The sequence below is a fragment of the Ambystoma mexicanum genome, chromosome 3q (assembly GCF_040938575.1).
Source record: "Ambystoma mexicanum isolate Mex_15411 chromosome 3q, UKY_AmexF1_1, whole genome shotgun sequence".
NCBI classification, from domain to species: domain Eukaryota; kingdom Metazoa; phylum Chordata; class Amphibia; order Caudata; family Ambystomatidae; genus Ambystoma; species Ambystoma mexicanum.
In genome coordinates, this window is record NC_090926.1 from 41,914,478 (window position 1) to 41,933,003 (window position 18,526).

General features: G+C 41.3%; 1 protein-coding gene across 2 annotated transcripts in view; it reads left to right on the forward strand.

Moving 5' to 3' along the window:
* Window positions 1-18,228, forward strand: part of LOC138582079 (ras-related C3 botulinum toxin substrate 1-like) — an 88,430-nt gene extending 70,202 nt beyond the window's left edge. Inside the window, exons 4-7 of one of the 2 annotated variants that reach the window (XM_069653033.1) lie at window positions 6,802-6,864; window positions 7,929-8,088; window positions 8,670-8,841; window positions 13,962-18,228. In XM_069653033.1, the coding sequence (XP_069509134.1) occupies window positions 6,802-6,864; window positions 7,929-8,088; window positions 8,670-8,803 (357 nt within the window). In that variant the 3' untranslated portion in view covers window positions 8,804-8,841; window positions 13,962-18,228. The remainder of the gene's footprint in view (window positions 1-6,801; window positions 6,865-7,928; window positions 8,089-8,669; window positions 8,842-13,961) is intronic. The other variant, XM_069653032.1, reaches the window with a different exon arrangement.
* The last annotated feature ends 298 nt before the right edge of the window (window positions 18,229-18,526 follow it).

Below are 18,526 nucleotides of genomic sequence, written 5' to 3' on the forward strand. Positions count from 1 at the left end.
TACTGCTCATCCCCTTAATTCCCTTCCCCTCAAAGCTCTGATATATATTATTCCTCATACCACTGTCCGTTTATCTCTTTCACTCCCTTATGAAATACTCCAGGCCTCTGTGCAGCTTCCCCTGCCACCTTCCCTACCTCCTTTCCTGGTCACTTCTTGTTCTACCTCTTCCTTACTTCTCTAATACCCTGATGTTACCATGTCAGTGTTAATCCCAGCTTCTGCCAACCACGCCTCCTTCTGCACCCTGTAAGGTACTACCTCCTCTAGATGTCTTAATTGTTGAGTTTTCACATCCTCCTTTTGGGACTGTCTGGCATCTGATGTTTCCACCTGTTTCTCTACTTTCCTAACTCACACGATAGCCTTCTGTTCAACCTCAGTGTTTGATCTTTCAATTGTCACCTTGAGCTCCTGCAAGCTCCTTTTGCCAACTCTTGCCCTGTTTTTTTACCAACCCCTCACTCAGCCATTTAATTGCTACAACATTTGTTTGTCCATTCCCAAGCTCAGCTCTTCAGCTTTTGTAACTTATCTCCACTCTAAATCTCTGATGTTACTAACTCCTCCTTGACCCTCTTAGTTCTCATGATCCCCTCCTGCTGCCACCTCTTCAGTCTCCCCGGTCTCTGCAGCCTTTGCCCCTTCCACTGCTCTTCAGTCCCCTATCATCACCAAATACACCATGAACGTGCCACACAAATTCAGCAACTGGGGTTGGTTGCTTTTGTACAGTGTTCTACCTCCCACACCCCCTTGGGTGTCACGTTCAGTGAGGGACCCTGTGACTGTTAAGTAAGTGAGGCGTTGGATTGGTTGTTGTCCCTAGGGGCACTGCAGTCTACTTTGCTCTTAAATGGTGGACCAAATCTGTAACTGGCCAATCCACCAGGTTAGACGCCAGTAATCCCTCTGTGACCCTTCCCTGTGGTGCCTTTGCTGCACTGGTATCTCCTGGTTTCACACCTTGTGAAATCAATACTGAACGCTCATTGGGTAAGCTTGCTAAACACCTCCGGTTACTGAATAGTGTGTGTGCTTGGAAAGATTACAAGACTGCATCCTTGGCAGAGGAATTCTCGGCCAGGAGACAATCCCTCTGTAACTGTGTTTTCCCTCTGATGCATCCTATGGTAGGAAAGTAGCGGACTTGCAACATTGTATCCACTGTACACCCAGGCTCATTGAATATCATCTTGGCACATTAAATTGACTTGACTGATGCCCAGGTGAAGTTTTACACATCTTGAAATACATGCTACCAGTGTCTAGTCAACTAAACGTTTTACATTAAAGGGAAAGGTACCTTTTCCAACATTGACACTGCAAGATTGTTTAAAAAGAGATGCAATCCCTCGCAATTCAGAAGGGGGTGTTTTATACTTATCCTGCAGGATCTCACCAGGGGTTTGGCCAGGGGTAGAGCTTCCAAAACTAACCTGCCCAAGTGGCCTGCCGGATTGATGAGGATCTAGAATCCCAGGTCTGGCCCTTAGTGAGGCGTTGTGATTGTCCCCTGCCACGTGCCAGTGTCCAAGGCTGGGTGACAAGGGGTCCTCCATATGCCAGTACTTGATCCAACATCCACTGCCTTGGGTGGCACCTGGCCCCTGGAATGACCACCTTATTGGTCCCCAGAATTAGGGCATAGTGCTTTCCTTATTGTCTGAGGAGTTGAGGTCTCCCTTGGATGTGGGGAGGGCTGTTAAGGACTTACTCGCTATGCCTGCATCATTCAAACTTTGTGACTCCATCTTTGTTTGGACATGGGGTATGGAACCCCGGGTTGGTGTCCTATGCCTTTGGGTTAGGTTGACCACTGTATCTCCATGGCTTATGCTTCTTTTAAGGTGACCTGCAGTCGTTGCAGGGAATGTCCATCAAAGTGTGGCTTCCTCGTGGGCTCCTTTCTGAAGGTGTTTCTCTTGAAGATGTTTGCAGCATGACTATGTGGGCCATTCTGGACACTTTCTTTTCCCATTATACACTGGGTGTGGTGTGTGGTAATGTCAGCACAATGTTCCTTTGGCAATGCTGAGAGAAGTGCCATCTTTTATTAAGTTGGTCACAGTATTACAATTACCCTTTAATCATTGTCTCTTTGGTTCCATTGTTATCGTCATTGTGCATGCTTGGCATGTCCTTATTGTTTAAGGTGTGTTTTGATTACATACTGGTTATCTTTATTAAACTGATTCCTTCTCTTACTTAACAAAGTTCTATTTCACATCCTGCTACGCAGAGGTTTGGATGATTATTTAAAAACTTCGATAATTGATAATAGATCGAAAAATGGGGCTTGATAGTTTAAAAACTTTAAAAACATTTTGAAAAAGTTGAGTTTATTTGATCATTCTTACCAAGATTTGATGTTATTTATTTAAAAGTTATAAAGAACCCATGGCGCTTGGCTCACAAACATTTCCAATGATATAAATGAGGAGATGGGTGCAAGCAGGTCTAAATTGCACCTCCCTAACTTGTACATCAAGTCTGAAAACTGGAGCAAATCTTTCATATGCTCCCATGGAAATATGATTGATAAAACGTGTCAAAGGACATCTCTGAGATGCTCCAGAGATCTCCAGTTTGCCCCCCATTTCTAAGCTTAGCAAATTAGCAAAATTAGCAATTGCAAGATACTGTGCGACAAAATTCTGATAGAAGTGATAAACCCTCACCTCAGTTCTAGCTCCTGACCCGGGAGGAGGACAAGTGAAAGGTCCCTCATTTCCTGGAATACACGAGGATTTGTTCATTTATTCAACAAGAGGGGCATAATTAAAGATGATCACCAGATCATTTGTTTTCAAGAAACCTGGCAGCAGGAGCCCCCTGTGAGTAATGGATTTATAACCTTACTTAATGCAGTGGGTAAAAACCAAAACGGTAGACCATTCTCTGAACACTTAACAATGATTAGGAATAACATCGGCCTAACTGTGATAAAAAACACAAATACACATTTATTTGTACAGGGGACTGTACTGGGAAATGGCAATAATGTGAACATCGATTATGGTTGCTTGCTAGTCATCAATGTATACTGGAATCCAGTAAAAATAACAACAGGAAGTCTGATTGCCTCAGTAACCAAGATGATTGACGACTGTACTATGGAATTCAGGAATCCACATATTATAATATGTGGTGACTTAACTATAAAAGGCATAGGCAAAAGGAAAGCCCAAGAAATGGAGGTAAGGAACTGCATGATACTAAATGGTCAAACTAGGGGAGATATTCTCGCCAAGCCAACATGGCCCCATAATGAGTGCAAAGCCACATTAGATTACATCTGGGTGTCAGAAAACCTCCAAAACAACACAAAAGACTTTCGAATCATGGCTATGGAAAGTAGTGACCACAACGCGGGAAAGGTGGAGAGGCACTGCAGTGATCTCAAAATAAACGCAGGGAAAAATGGCCTATGGCTCGATCTGAGAAGAATTGAAAACATAACTAAGAAATGAATCAACCTGAATATGCAAGAACCGAACTACGTGCCACTACTGGCAATGTATCAATCAACAAATACAGGATTTAAGCAATGTTATCAACAACCTAAACATTTGTATAGCCAGGAAGTAGTGGCGCAGAAGAGGATCTTGCAAAGAGACAAAGGCAAAGATAATGTAATTTGCATAATTTCCTTCAGAATTATACGGGACCAAGAGCAAGCAGATAAAATGTTAAACTCCATTTACCATTGGAATTCAAGAGAAACGTGGGCAATAATAAATGAAGGGACTCTGTCACAGAAAGCATCATTAAGTAACAGCATACATGCAGTAACGGGTGGTCAAACATTTTAAAGAAGTTTTCGCAAGGTCAACTAAGTCACGAGAGGAAGAAATGGAAGAGGCTACAGTGACCTGGGATTTCAACTTTAAAAAAGATATAATTGTTGATGCAATAACAAAATTAAGGAACTCAGGTGAGGTAGGACGCAATGGGGTGACTAACATCATGCTAAAGGAAAACAAGGGGGCCTGGGCACAGTTTATTAAAATCCTGTTTTGGCAATTCTCGAGAACAAGGACAATTCCGTCATCTTGTAAACTGGCAATAGTTTTCCCTATCTTTAAGAAAGGTGATAGATTAAATCCAAACAACTATCGGCCAATTGCCTTGTCAGATGTAATTGGTAAGTTATTTGCCTCACTCCGACATAAAAGGTTATCTAAATGGGCAGACGAAGAACAATCATTGATGCAAGACTGACTGGATTAACCAAGGGAGTGGGGACAGATCTAAATCTTATGCTATCGAGCAAACTAAAGCCTGAAAATTTAAAATCCCATCAAACTTTGTTTCTAGTATTCATCGATCTTCGTCTAGCCTTTGACAGTGTCAATAGATCAATGCTATGGGGAAAACTAAAGTTGTGGCAGTGTCCAGAGGACGTCTTACATGCCATAATTGCTCTACACGCTGACACAAAAATATTGATCTCATTAATGCTGAAGGAGCTCTAACGGATGAGATAACCACAGAGAAAGGAGTGAAACAGGGCTGCCTGCTGGCTTCGTTGATCGTCAAGCTTTATTTAGCTGATTTGCCTAATATATTTAATAATGTCAACATATTTCTCCCTAAAGTAAATGGAACACCAATTTCTTGGGTCATATACGCAGACGATCTGATGTTATGGATAGGACCCAAGTAGGATTCCAGGGACAGATAAATCTTCTTCACAACTATCTTAAGAAGAAAGAGCTTGAAATAAATGCAAGCAAATCTAAAATCATGTAATTGGGTGGTAAAGTGGGGGAAAACAAGGCAGACGTTTCAATGCAGAGCAGGCAAGGAAATAATTGGAACTACCAACGTTATTATATATCTGGGAATCTCGTTTAATAAATGTGTAAGAGGATGGTAATGGCTTCAAGATCTGAAATTAAAGATCAAAATTTTGTCTGCGCAAGGAATCATTCTACACCTCAAATTCACCATGAAACCTCTCATGTTTTACACACAGAAAGTAACAGCAGCAATAAACTTTGGCAGTGAATCGGGTCTGAATTTAAGCTGGACAATATGGAACACTCTGGAAAGGTATTTCTGGAGGAAGGTCCTGCGCTTACCCATGTGTACATCCATCGCAGCAATCCGGTATGAATTGAGGATTCAAAAGATGCAATCCATAGGATTATGGAAATCTTTGTCACTCCTACAGAAAATGTGCATGTCATTGTCAGCAAAACCGTATCACATATTGGGCTTATCCTCAGATGGGGCTTATCCGGGCCTATTAAAGAGATGGTATGAAAAAATGGCAAGGCCAAATTGATTACCTAAATGTCTTAATAGACACAGTAAGAGAGAATCCCTGCGCTGTTAAATGGAAGGTAATACAAAATGACTGGATAGAGACCATCAACAAAAGGTTGTTTCTCAGCTCCTTACTGAATTTAATGTGTGAAGCTAGTGCAATAAAAAGGCCTATGAAATATCTAGTAAGATGCCCAAGCCTATATCATCAGGACCAATTTCTTCACCCGAGACTGAACTTGTATCCAATAAAAAAAAATACTGCATATGAGACATTCAAAGAAGCTCAAAGACAATTAATGCAGATTCTGCAAAAAAGAGATGGAATCAGTATGTCACCTCAAAACAAGGTGTCTGAAATTAAATCTAGTAAGATGCTTCCTTCCACTTGGTAAAATTTGCACCAGTGACACTTGAGATGGACAAATGGTGGCAACAAATCCTGCAAGGAGAAAATCATATGCACACATGTGTGACAGTTGACGTTTTGGACGAAATCCTAAAACAAGATGTGTAATTGTTTGAAGCACTATAATGAATGACTGCGGAGAACAGGAGGGTCCTTTGTCATGGCACTTCCTTGATTTGATGCTTTTGTGGTCCTCTCTGCGCTTAGTGGACAATTATTTGCGATAAGGTAGGATTGAGGATGTATTTTAGTTCATAGAAATGGAAGGAATGTTGACTTTTTGAACTAATGGAGCAATGGACACGTAATGTAATGTAATACAAAAGTTTGTAATAAACTAATGAAACAATAAAAATAAAAAATAATAAATATTTGCTAAAGTGTGATAGATGCAAAACGCAGGTGCTCATCCAGATTTTGGGCCCAATGCATGGTGCATTACATGAGAGAAATCCAGTAAATGGCCTGAAGATCTAGGATTTGCTCATTCTATCTTTGACCTTATTGACAAATAAAGAAACTGGGGCATCTTTGGAGCTTCCTAAAGCATTTTGGAGATGTTCATGTGTCAGAATGAGTCGCAATAATGTGCCTAAGGGCATCGCAAAGTTCCTCCAGACCGCCCCAGATTTGCTCTCTTTGCCAATCAGGATTCAGGCTGCATGATCAAAACTGAAATGTTCAGGCCTCACCCAAGTGGAAGTCAGGCCCAACGTGTTTAAAAAGCATTCTATTTTTGGCTAAAAACTCTGACTTCTGAAACGCTATATAACATTTAAATTTGAATTCATAATAGATAATCACAACTTTTAAAAAACATTTTAATTACTTTCTATTTTCTTTGTTGAAAGACTTTTGCGTGAAGTGGTATTTTCAAGCATTGGGTTGGGATCATCCTTAGCTTTTTTCATGACAGCCTTTGGAGAAGGATGCCAACATATTTGTGAGATATAAGATGTATGCCTCAATTCAATATAAGTGCACATGACCAAAAACAGAAGGAGAGAAGATAACACTGAACCCCATGATGATCAGGACCAAATTATACCTGTCTTCACCATATGTTCCCCGTTCCTCTTGAATTATGACGTTGTGTCTTTCTTTTCTTTCCCTCTCAGGATGTTTTCCTAATCTGTTACTCTGTGGTCAGGCCCGCCTCCTATGAAAATGTTTGCACCAAGGTAAATTAATATTTTTGAAGTTATACCTTTGTTCATATTTGGATGCCTGCACATGTACAGAGTGCACATTTGGGGAATTTGAGTAATCCAGATGTTTCGGCTCATGCTGTAAGAATAATACAATTGGCTAATATAAAATAATGGGACTGTACCTGCTGTGTAATATCCAATTTGATGGTATTATATTTACGAACTTGGGAGGGGGATGTTAATCAAAATTAGAACTCTCAGTGAGTGCGTCGGTCAATCAGACTGCTCGAAACCCTGGATGAATCACACGATCCAAGACTGTCAGAGCAACCCAAGTGCTTAACGCACCCACCTTGCTGCAAGCCATAGCCCGTCCATCGCCGCCAACCCCTACTTTCTGGTTTCCACCCTCATATGCTGTCCCCCCCTCTTCCCATAACCCTGGCCGAGCCCCGACCTGCCTCTTCCCCCTTACCACTGCTCCCCTCAGCTTCCAGCATTACTGTTTCAGCATCTGCCATGGAAATGGAAGAGAGTCTTCAAGCAGAGCCCCGCCTTTCATCTCCATGGCAACCAGTCACTGCCTCATCTATCCAATGGCCCAGGTGCATATAGGGAGCAGCCTTTTTTTAAATTGTATTTTGCTATAAGCACCCCACGGGTTGCCTTGTTGTGCTAATAGCAATAATCAGCCGTCCAGGGGACATCACCAAACGGTAACAGCATAGGGGCCTGGATGTAAGGCCCTTGCTATGCTCGGGTCTATAACTTGGGCTCTGGGCCATTGCCATCTGGACAGGCCCCCTGAACTGGTGATATCTGCTTGATTAACTACTCAGCCTGTGCATTTTGAACACTGTTTCTTGTACTTAAGAGGGATTCCATCTTTCTTTGTGAACATGCTGTGTATTACTACTTGTATGCACACGTTTCAAGCTGCGGCAATCTACTGCTTCCATACTTTATATCCACTCCGTGATAGTTCCTACTCAGCATTATACTCGAGGGAAGCGGGTTAAAGTGCAGGTGACATGTAACGGAAGTGTCTTTTGCAATCCTTGCTATCACATTTCTTATTCTCGCCTCGTTCCCAGTGGTATCCTGAGGTCCGCCATCACTGCAGTAACACCCCTATTGTCCTTATTGGCACAAAAATGGACCTTCGTGACAACAAAAAAACTATTAAACAACTAAAAGAGAATAGACTTTCGCCTATCACATTCCCGCAAGGTCTGGCACTGGCAAAGGAAATTGGTAAGATTCCTGACCGCTGACTGTGTGTCTCTTCCTCTTGAACAGTATTTATTCCCTACATGACTTTTCTTGCTGAACTAATGACATCTAGTTACCCACCAATATTTAGAAATTGGGCAGCACTTTAACAGTGGGACATAGCTACAAAAGTAAAATAGTGACACTCTGAGTAAGGGGTATGCTGAGGTCTTACAAGCAAACAAGATGATCTGCAAATCTCCATATTTGAAGGGGCCTGTAGGGGATGTGCAGTGGGTGAACAGTCTTCATGCTACTTCAAGAATGTCGATGTACTATGTATTCGTACTATAGAAGGAGAACAATGGTGTGAGCACAGGATAATTAGCTTCCAATCAGATCCATCTTTTTTTAGCTCCTTTACAATTGGTGGGATTTCATGAAACCAGTTCTGCAGGAGCTGCTTCAGATTGTTGGGGAGTTCCTGAAGCTGCCACTGTTGGTGTAGCCATTTGGTCTCCTGAGGATATCTCGCCATAATAACACCCTTTATATCTCTCTCTCTCTCTCTCTCTGTCTCTCTCTCTCTTTTTCTCGTGCTCTTTGTGTTTTTTTTTCTGTAGGTGCTGTGAAGTATGTGGAATGTTCTGCCATGACACAGCGTAACCTGAAGACCGTGTTTGATGAAGCCATTAGGGCCGTCTTGGAACCACAACCCAAGACAATGAAAAAGAAGAAAACGTGTTTGATTATCTAGGGGTAAAAACATGTGGCATTTCTCCACTTCAAAGTTGTGTAAGGAGGCTATAATGGTTGGCATAAGTTGTCTAAGTATTCTATTGCCTTTCTGTGTTTTAAACAGAACATTCTACTCTTCTATTGGGTGTAATGTTCTAATAGCAATAGCGTCCCCTTCCTTGGACACCTGGTACTAATGAGATGCCCTTGGAGTACACTTGCGTATTTCTATTGACTAATGGTCCCGCCTCCCTTGTGGCCTTCTAGACGCACAAGCCCAACATGTGGATGACGATGCCACCACTGATCTTGCTAAGGCATCAGTGCAGAGACTGGCTTGCTCTATTTATCTCGGGTCAGCCTTTTGGAGGCAACACTGAAAATGCGACCTACAGCCTGAAGCATTTTCTAAATACAATTGTCCAACAGTCTGGCTGCATTTCCTATCCCAAGCTTCAACGAAGGTGGGAATCTGGCTCAGGGGAGATGGACACGCAATTGACACTGCCAAAAACACACCGTCTTTCAGTAGGTTTGGACATGCCATGACTGACACGACCCCGTCCCTTCATGCCTCTGGGAGAGCAGCCCAGCAATGTTCCTTTCTCTTGCCTGCTTGCATGTCTTTTGCAGTCCCCCATTTACATCTTTCACTCTGGAATGTGTGAGGCAAGACTCTTTATGAAGGAAACACAAATCAGAAACAGACATGAACATAGAAGACATTGCAGAGGTGAATCCTTGAGCTTCCCTCTTCCAGTGCCTAATGGCATAATCTGAAGATTATGAAATCTTAAAAATAAATGACTGTTAGCCTAACTAAGGTATCATCCTATTGTCTTCTTTGAATGTAGAGATATATTATAATAAAAAGTTGTGCAAAGCCAAACATAAAAAACTCTGTTAAAGGGACATTATCGTTGCAGCACATTATCTAAACACCAAGTAAATGAACCAGTTATGGTAAACTACGCCACAATAACCTGTATGCCGATAAACGCACTGTTTGGATTAACCCCCAGCACATCACAGATGACATCACAAATGGCATCATCACTGACAGTACTGATGACATCAAATATCCTAGTAAGTTGTTTTTGTTGTTGTTTTTGTTTTATGACATTAAGCAGTTTAAACACCGGATTTGACATGGACGTACTGCAATGAAAGCACGATACACATACTATAAAGGTGCTGTATGTGTAGACTTTAACCTCGCACAATGTTTTTAGCATACTCTCTTTAGAGTTTCACATAAGCTAATGATGCACATACATGTAACAATAAGCAGGTCCCATACGCATGATGACAGACTCTAATCTTAGTTTCGTTCTCTGATCATAGTAAGTGTTTGCCCCTTACTGGAGCTTCCCTATGTGTGCATATGATTTGTATGCATTAAGTAAACTATGGCTTTCCAGACACATGTCTAGGTATTCTTGTATATGGAGCCCTTGGCAGCAAGTTTAACATACATGAAGGTTGTGATAGCCTTCAATGTATGATTCTACTAGCACAATCTACCGGATTGAGAATGCTCCATTTCTATGGTCTATGCTGCAGTCATTGCCTGTTTTTATGTATTTTTAGATTGCTCTAATATCGACAGAACTTCATTAGAAATGTATGTTTGAATATGTACAATTTGTGATACTGAGAGGCCTACCTATCCACCTTCATGTTGGTAGCAATACTCTAATTTGAACCCCTTCTAAGGACTTTTCATGAGGATTCATAAAGAGTAGTGATGTTATTATATGTGATACATCGAAGATGCCATTTGTGATGTCATATTTCATGTACTGGGTGTTAGTCTGTGCAGATCATGGCACGGGCGTGAGTTATGTTGCATAGTTTACCATAACTAGTGAATTTCTTTGGTTTTTAGATTTTGCGCTGCAACCAAAAGGCCCTTAAACAACGTTTTTTCACCTAATTTCACTGGTTTTTAGTAGAGGAACTTAAACATAACTTCCCTTTAACAACGTGTGTTCACTGAATGTCAATGCTTTTTATAACTGAAGACGTTTCATGATGTTTGAGCATTCGATGTAAGTCATTATAATTCCACTTTTAATATATATGGAATAACTGTAACACTATTTTAACAAACAACTTTTTTGCAGTGCATACTGATGTGTATCACTTTTATGAATCACATGTTGGGGATGCAAGTCATGGTTTACATGCGATGGGCACCACCAAGCCGGCCTCAATATCCACTGCACCTAGCCTGCAACCCGGTCCAGTGTCCACTAGGGCATCAGGGCTACTGCACATAGGCTGCAGTCACTTCAGCAATATCTCTAGCCATGACAACCAACCTACAGTAGAAATGGGGCAGGGCAACGTAACCATAATGCACCTTTAACAATGTTTTTTTCAGTGATTTTCAAGGCTTTTTATAACGGAAGATGTATCATTCTGTTCCAGCACGGTATGTAAGTTATCAAAAATTCCTCTTTAAGAAATATGAAACAACTATAAAAATCCTATAACATATATTTTGCGGCACCCATTGATGTGTGTAACTTTGAGCAACGCATGCTGTTTCTGCAAGTTATGGCTGAATTGACTGGGGCTTGAGGTTCAGCCATGTCCCAGGCCTTACCAAGCAACCCACAATAGCCACGAAACCTGTTGCAGTCTGGTGGGTATGCCGTAATGGGATGGTGGGCCATTGTCCACGGCCGATGAGCGTAGAATGTTCTAATAGCAATAGTGACCCCTTCCTCAGGCATCTGGACAGGTATTGAAAATCTTCACTTGGTGTGTTGATCCAATCAATGGTTTGAATCCACAATGATTGGCCCTCTTTCCCCACACTCCCGCTAAACAGTGTAAACTGGTGAAAAATCATGGAGATTCCTCACAAACTTACTCTCAAAGTTCAAAACACACAGAAGCCTATAGGTCATCCTGGAAAGAAACAAAAAGGTCTTGCAAACTAGGCAGGACATTACACCAGGAGTATATAATTGGCTTAAAAAGCACTGCCCCATAATTTTGTTACCCATATTCTCTCAGAGATTTATCTGTAAAGCAGGGAGCAATTAGTTACTTACTGAGCCTAGATTGCATATTATTACCAATAAACTCTACTATTATTATTATTATTATTATTACTACCTGTAGGAGACATTTTCTTTGAAACTACGGTCCCTTCATCAATATCTATCTGGCTTACTAGATGCTGTAAAAAACAAAGGTGTATTTAAGAAATCTCTTCCAAGCTTGAGTTTTCATCTGTAAATTATCCAAAGATCTGCAGCAAATATAAATGCAGTGTCTGGCAGAAGTATGCATAAACAGTCTTTGTAAATTCATCAGTAGAAGGGTTCTATGTTGCAAGGTAATGGTCGTAATGAACCTTCACCTATAGGGCTTGGATTGAAATTTGCAACCGGGGCAGGGGAGCCATAATCAGGTGCCTCGGATCGTGGCCTGAATCCCACGATCTAAGCCCGTGCTCCAAGCAACCTGAAGGCAGCTCACCTGCTTGCCACCCCCCGCCCTCCCTCTGGTGTCCCAGTCTACCCTCTCAACCTCTACCCCACTTACCTGATCCATTTGGCATGCCACCACTGCTGTCACAGTTTCACGTCCTTGGCTTCCATGGTAATGCAAGAGGGGGCTCTGCATGGGGCCCTGCCTTCTATCACCATGGCGCCCATTTTAGGTAATTTTTTTGCTTGATGAACAGGACACCGAAGTGCCTCATGTTCTTTCACACAAAATACATTGTTGTCATCACGCTGGGTTTTTAGATCGAAAACACGGCGCCTGCCAGATCGGGTGGTAATGGCGCTGGGGCCCATTGTTAATACCCTCACTGAATTCGGACCTATAACTTGGGCCCCTGGCTGTGCGGATCAGTTTAATTGCTTTATTATACGACAGGGCAGCATCTAAGTTCTGAGTCTGTGTAATACGCGTTCTTTGCATTGAGCTTAATGTTACTGTAAACTATACTCTTCAACAATGTTGTAATCATGTAGTCTCACATCGGCACTCATTAGGAGTACAGTGGTAACCCGTAACACCAGATCTGGCACCTGACTTCCCGGTGTCATAGCAACATTGCAATTCGTGGCAGCGTGGGAACTCAGGCGCCGGAATTTGTAAGTCCTCATTCCCATAAAGTTCCAAAGGACTCCATGGGAATGGGGACTCGGAAGCACCGGCACCGATGCTAACAGTGCCGGTGCTTCCATGGCAACTCTCCTTCGCATGGCTGCTGCGCCCGGCAGGGTCATACCTGTCAGGCTCAACGGCCCCGGCAGGCAGTCTCGTTATGTGCCGGTCCAGAACATGGGTGCCAGTAAGCTTACCGGCACCCTTGTTTCTGAACCGGCCCACTCTTAATGAGGCCCATAGTGTTCCTTCTACTGCCTGGAATTGACTCCACGTATTTCGTTGTGTTCACGATGAACCAAGAACCATTCACAAACAGGAGCTGGCTACGAAAATCAAATACAGTCTCATTCTTGAGCAACACTACATGCAGATGTGATTGAATCCTGTGCAACACATTTTGAACTCCCTCTGAACAGGTCTATGTGCCCTCTAGCAATTGTCCTTTAATGTCTCAGGGCACGGGGCTGTATTTCTTTCTTTTGATCTATCACTGACAGACAGGCACCTGATAATTATAATAACAATTATATTTTTCTAATGGGCTTAATACCGGAAACCAGTTTCTAAGCGTGAGACCGGGATTCGAACCTTTTGTTGCAGTGCATTGTCTTGCTTCCAAGACAAACGCGTTGTCCCTGACGACCAAGCTAAACCATCACATTGCGCCATTTAAATTGGAACTAGTGGTATCTTACAGTATATACACACACACACACACAAACACACTCACAAACACACATGCCCATACCCGCCCCCCCCCACTGGGGAGTGATATTCAGAATTTAACATCGACAAATAATGAAGGACCAATACGTTTCTTCCCTTATGTAAGGCACTACCTATGCGCACCAGGTCTACCTGGAATAGAATGCCAACTAATGGAAATGCCCACATCATGTGATCTGTATGAGGACTTGGAGTGTGCACATTCATGTAAATCTAGTTTTGGGGTAAAGGCTTATATTGCAGGGGAAGTGTCTTTTTTGTGATGTGAGCTTTCTTGTCTTACTACCCATGACGGTGTCTTCTTTTCTTCACAGGTGCTGCACTTAAAGACTCTCAACATCGTTACAGTGATTTTACTTAACTAGTGCCATTGAATATTTCACCACACATTGTTACCGTCCATTCATCCTCAGTACTTCAGTTTTTCTTGTCTGTATATCTGCTTTGTAGCTAGATTTTCTCATATGTTTACAGATTTCAGGATTGCCTGCCCTAGTCCACTAGACCTAGCTGCTTCCCAACGTTTCGATGGGCAATATTTAATCTATGCCACACACACACACATGCCCGCACACACAAACACACACACACACAAGCACACACACACATGTGCACACTGATAAGAATGGATGAGGAGTGTTGGGCATGGTGTGGTATGCACTCTGTTGTCAAATAATCTTTGAAGTGCCATGTCATCAGTCTTTACTAATGAGGGCTGGATCCTCTTAGAACAATTTTTCTCATCAAAAATCCACCACCATGGGCCTATGTCTTCAGCGGTCCACAATAACGTGAAGAGTCAGACTGTGTCAAAACTATCATAAAATAAAAGCTAAAATGCACAGTTGCGTTGGCTAACTAAAGGATGAATTTAAGATCATATAAATACGCCTTCTCGATGGATGTTCTTTTATTTTGAAGCCAAGTTTCCATTTTAAACCTGCTGATTCTTGATTTAATTTGCCTTTTCTTGTTTCTGTTTTTCATATGTTATTATGTCGTGGAGACAATTGAGCCTATGGTTTACTGCCACTATTCTGCCTGCTCTTTCTCTGAGACTTAATACAATACAGGGTTACGTTTATTTTTCATCTAGGAGCTTCAGATGCCATTTTAAGTGATGCTTCTCTCTCCTTTTCTCTTTCGGATGCTTCCACAAGGCTGACTCAGTGATCCTATGAACCCCATATGCAGTCGGCTGGTCTGCAACACTGCTAATCATTGCACACTAAAGCCTTTGTTTTGACTGTAGAGACACGATCTCTAGTTTATGTGTCATTCATCATTCTGGTCTTAAATGTGGTTTAGTTACAGAACTACATCATTTAAGATATACAAGAATTTTGAAACCCATAATGCTATAGGGCTTAAGATTTTATTTTCAAAGCTAAAGAGGAATCTGACCATATAGATGGGAAAGTCTACAAAGAATATTGTCTAATCAAGGGAGATCCTATGGCAACAGGCAATCCTCATTGCCCACTGGACAGTCCGTGGAAATACTGAAAACGTTGGCATCCACACTTCCAACGTGTATTTAACTTTGATTATTTTCAAACTTTCGAGTGGGCCAATCTAATGCTGTGTCCATTAAGCTTGTTCACAAAATCTGGTGTATACGACGAATAGCACACATGATGGAAATTGCATAACTTTACAGTGAGAGTTGTCAACCTTCAGATCAAGTTAATTAATGAGTTACCTTCACATGGAAATGTGTTAGGAGTTAGGCTAGTGCATGTGCTTAAACCTATTGCTGTTTGGTGCTTATGTGGTCCACAATGGACAACTTCCATGCCTTCAATGCCACCATAACAGAAGTCTTATTGATGGGTTGCTGTGCAATACACATTAGCACTTAAATGTCATAGCAACGAGGCTCACTGGGAGCAAATAGATGGTCCAACATATAAACATTGTTCTATTAATAGTTGTGTCTTTTTTTTAGCAAACACACAGTTACATTGTCAATTTGCTTTGTCACTTTTTTATATAGTCTCCTTCTCATACATCCATACAACACTTGACGTTGCAAGCTTATTTCAGAAACTTTGAAAATCTGAGCATCAATTGATTTACTAAGTTGTTTAAAAACAAATGATTACAAACCAACTAAAACATGTTCCGTCTTGACTAGGTTCGAGTGGTATGAACGCTCCATAAAGAGATTCTGATGGAAGAACAGTGAATGGACATAGGTGTGTTCCTCACTTACAACATCTGAGCATCTTATAGGATGTCTACCCTGCCTTCGTATAGATAAAAGATATTCTCTTAGTAATACCTCTTGTATATGGTTTCCCAATAAATATACACATCTTCCAGCTAGATGACTGGGCATGTGTAGCTTTCTGACAAACTTTACCTAAGAACATGCAGAGCTGTCTGTAAATCGTAAAGATACAATTTTAGGTTTGTGCCTTGAACAGATTTGTGTGGGTCATCACATGACTTCCACTTTCATTTCCACTGTGTGTGTGTGTCGTGTTGACATTGGTATTGGGCCAGTCTGAAATTCGGTATATCAGGGACGTCTTCTGGCAGAACCACTAGTCTATGAAGCTCCATATCACATCAGATGATACTGAAGGTGTTGCTAATATGGGTGTTTCATATCAAAGTAATGCTGTCAATGAGTGGTGCAGGGAGAGGAAATAAATGAAATGTAATCAACATTATTGATGAAGTCCATGGCAAATGGTTGCATGTTTAGTGATCTTCTTAAAACATTTATTGTTAGATCAGATGCCTTTGTGAGCAGTGCCTGATGAAAGTTGAAGGTCCGTCAAGGCATTACTGAAATGCAATATCTATTGTATATGTGCATGGACATAGTGCAGTTTACCATCCAATATAGGATCCATTTATATTGTGGTTTCAACGTTGGGCTCCTCATTTATTTTATTCACTAGGAAATAGATGGAAGCCATTTTCTGTCCATGATTTTCAAAAATGCCAACACTAGTTTGGACAAATTCCTCAGCATCTAATAATGGTTTTGTTTTGATTTCGTTAACACTTTTGAACTTGATTTGCTTTGTTTGAGATTGTTCAGACTTAAGCAGAACCTGATCCACATGTGGGCTGTTTGCTGTGGTCCTCTTGGGGTTGTTTGCTGTGGTACTGTTGACTTCTTAGTTGGCCATTTTAATGCAATTCTGAAGAATTTGATGCCTTTACCAAAATGGAATCGGGCTCTTAAACAGGAGACACACTTGAACAAATTGATAATGTCAATAGACCTGCCTAAAGTTAAGCTTTTTGTTGAGGGCATACTGTTTCAACAGCCCTTCAGGTGTTCTATGCTTGCAATTGCTAATATAAGTATTGAACAATGTAAACTTAGTTTTGAATTGAAATCTTTTACTTCACCAATTGAAATATGTTTAAATCAAATCATGTATATTTGCACTCACTACTTGCATTTGTTTTCAAAATGTGTCATGTCCAATTGTTCCACGTGCCTTTGTGTAGGCTAATTAAGCAGCTAGTAGTAAGGTACTTTGTGGTGGTCTTTGGGAAAAGATTTAGAATAGAATAGAATTGGGTGATGAGGACAATGCCAAATGTACATGCATTTGTTGCATATATTTTAAGCCAACACTAAAGGCGTGATTGCCACAGCAGTGTTATAAAGGTTAAAGCCATTTTATGAAGACACTTGCCTTTAATTCATAACCGTGATCCATACTGTATGTGTCTATTGTGAAGAATCAACATTTGAGCACTATCTTTCAGCACCAGCGGGCCCCCAATTGTTTAAAGGAAATTTCTGTGATGGTTCCGCCTATTACACCACTAAAGAGGTATGCAGTGATAAAATTGCAGCAAAAATGTCACCTGTACAAAAAATCACAGCAAAAATACTGTGGTTTGACCCGTTAAAGGCGTACCCCATTACACCATTTAAAGGGAGAGGGGGCTGCAGCGGTGTCCCCTGCTCCTCTTAAATGGTATAATGGGTATGGGTCTTGCGGGGGTGTCCCCCGTAACCTTTACATGGATTGCGGTGGCAAAACCACAGCCTTCTTGCCACGATAATTTGAGTCTACGGCCATTTTTGCCACAATTTTAACACATGGAACCACTAGAGGTTGGGGTGTCAAAGTGTGGGTGATGTTGCACGTGGGCAATCTGCACTTTCAAATTATGAATGTACATTTTCCTGCAGATTCTATATCGGATATCTGCTAATGGACACATTTGTATTAATCCTGCATGTGTCTATGCATTCAATGAGGCACTGCACCCTGATCTACAATGTTGTACATGCGCTACCTTGATCTGTTGCTAGGATCATGGGTGTCATCTTGCTTCTGGACCTTTGGCAGTTGAATTCCTTTCACTCCACTGCTGATTTGTCTACACTTGTCAGAAAGGATTTCACAGAATGTACCTTTTAACTATTATTATTGTTGGATATGATATTATGTGTACTCTGTGTCCCTGGTGCAAAATCACTTCCCTGCAATCGCTCTGTAATCAACATACTTTTCATTGTCTTTTATGGGTATGTTTTCAATGTAAACTACACTGTTAATATAATAATAAAATGAGATTTGTATAGTATGTGTATCCAAAGCAGTGGTACAACATTTGTTTAATTGTTCGGCGTGTGTGTGGAGTTTGGCGAGTGTGGTAATGACAGCGTTTCTGCCCTCAACACTGCAGCCTTAGGCTTACTGCACACAATTACCCAGACTCGCTTTTATGTGGAAAAGGTCACTTTAATGTGACAGGCCACAGCTCACAAAGAAACGCTAACCTGGCACCCTGGTCTTACAGACTAACATATCCGTTTTAACAAATTGCCAGACAGTTAAATAAATAAACACTTTGTATTCCCCCATAATTAAATAATCAAAGCATTTTCCAATTC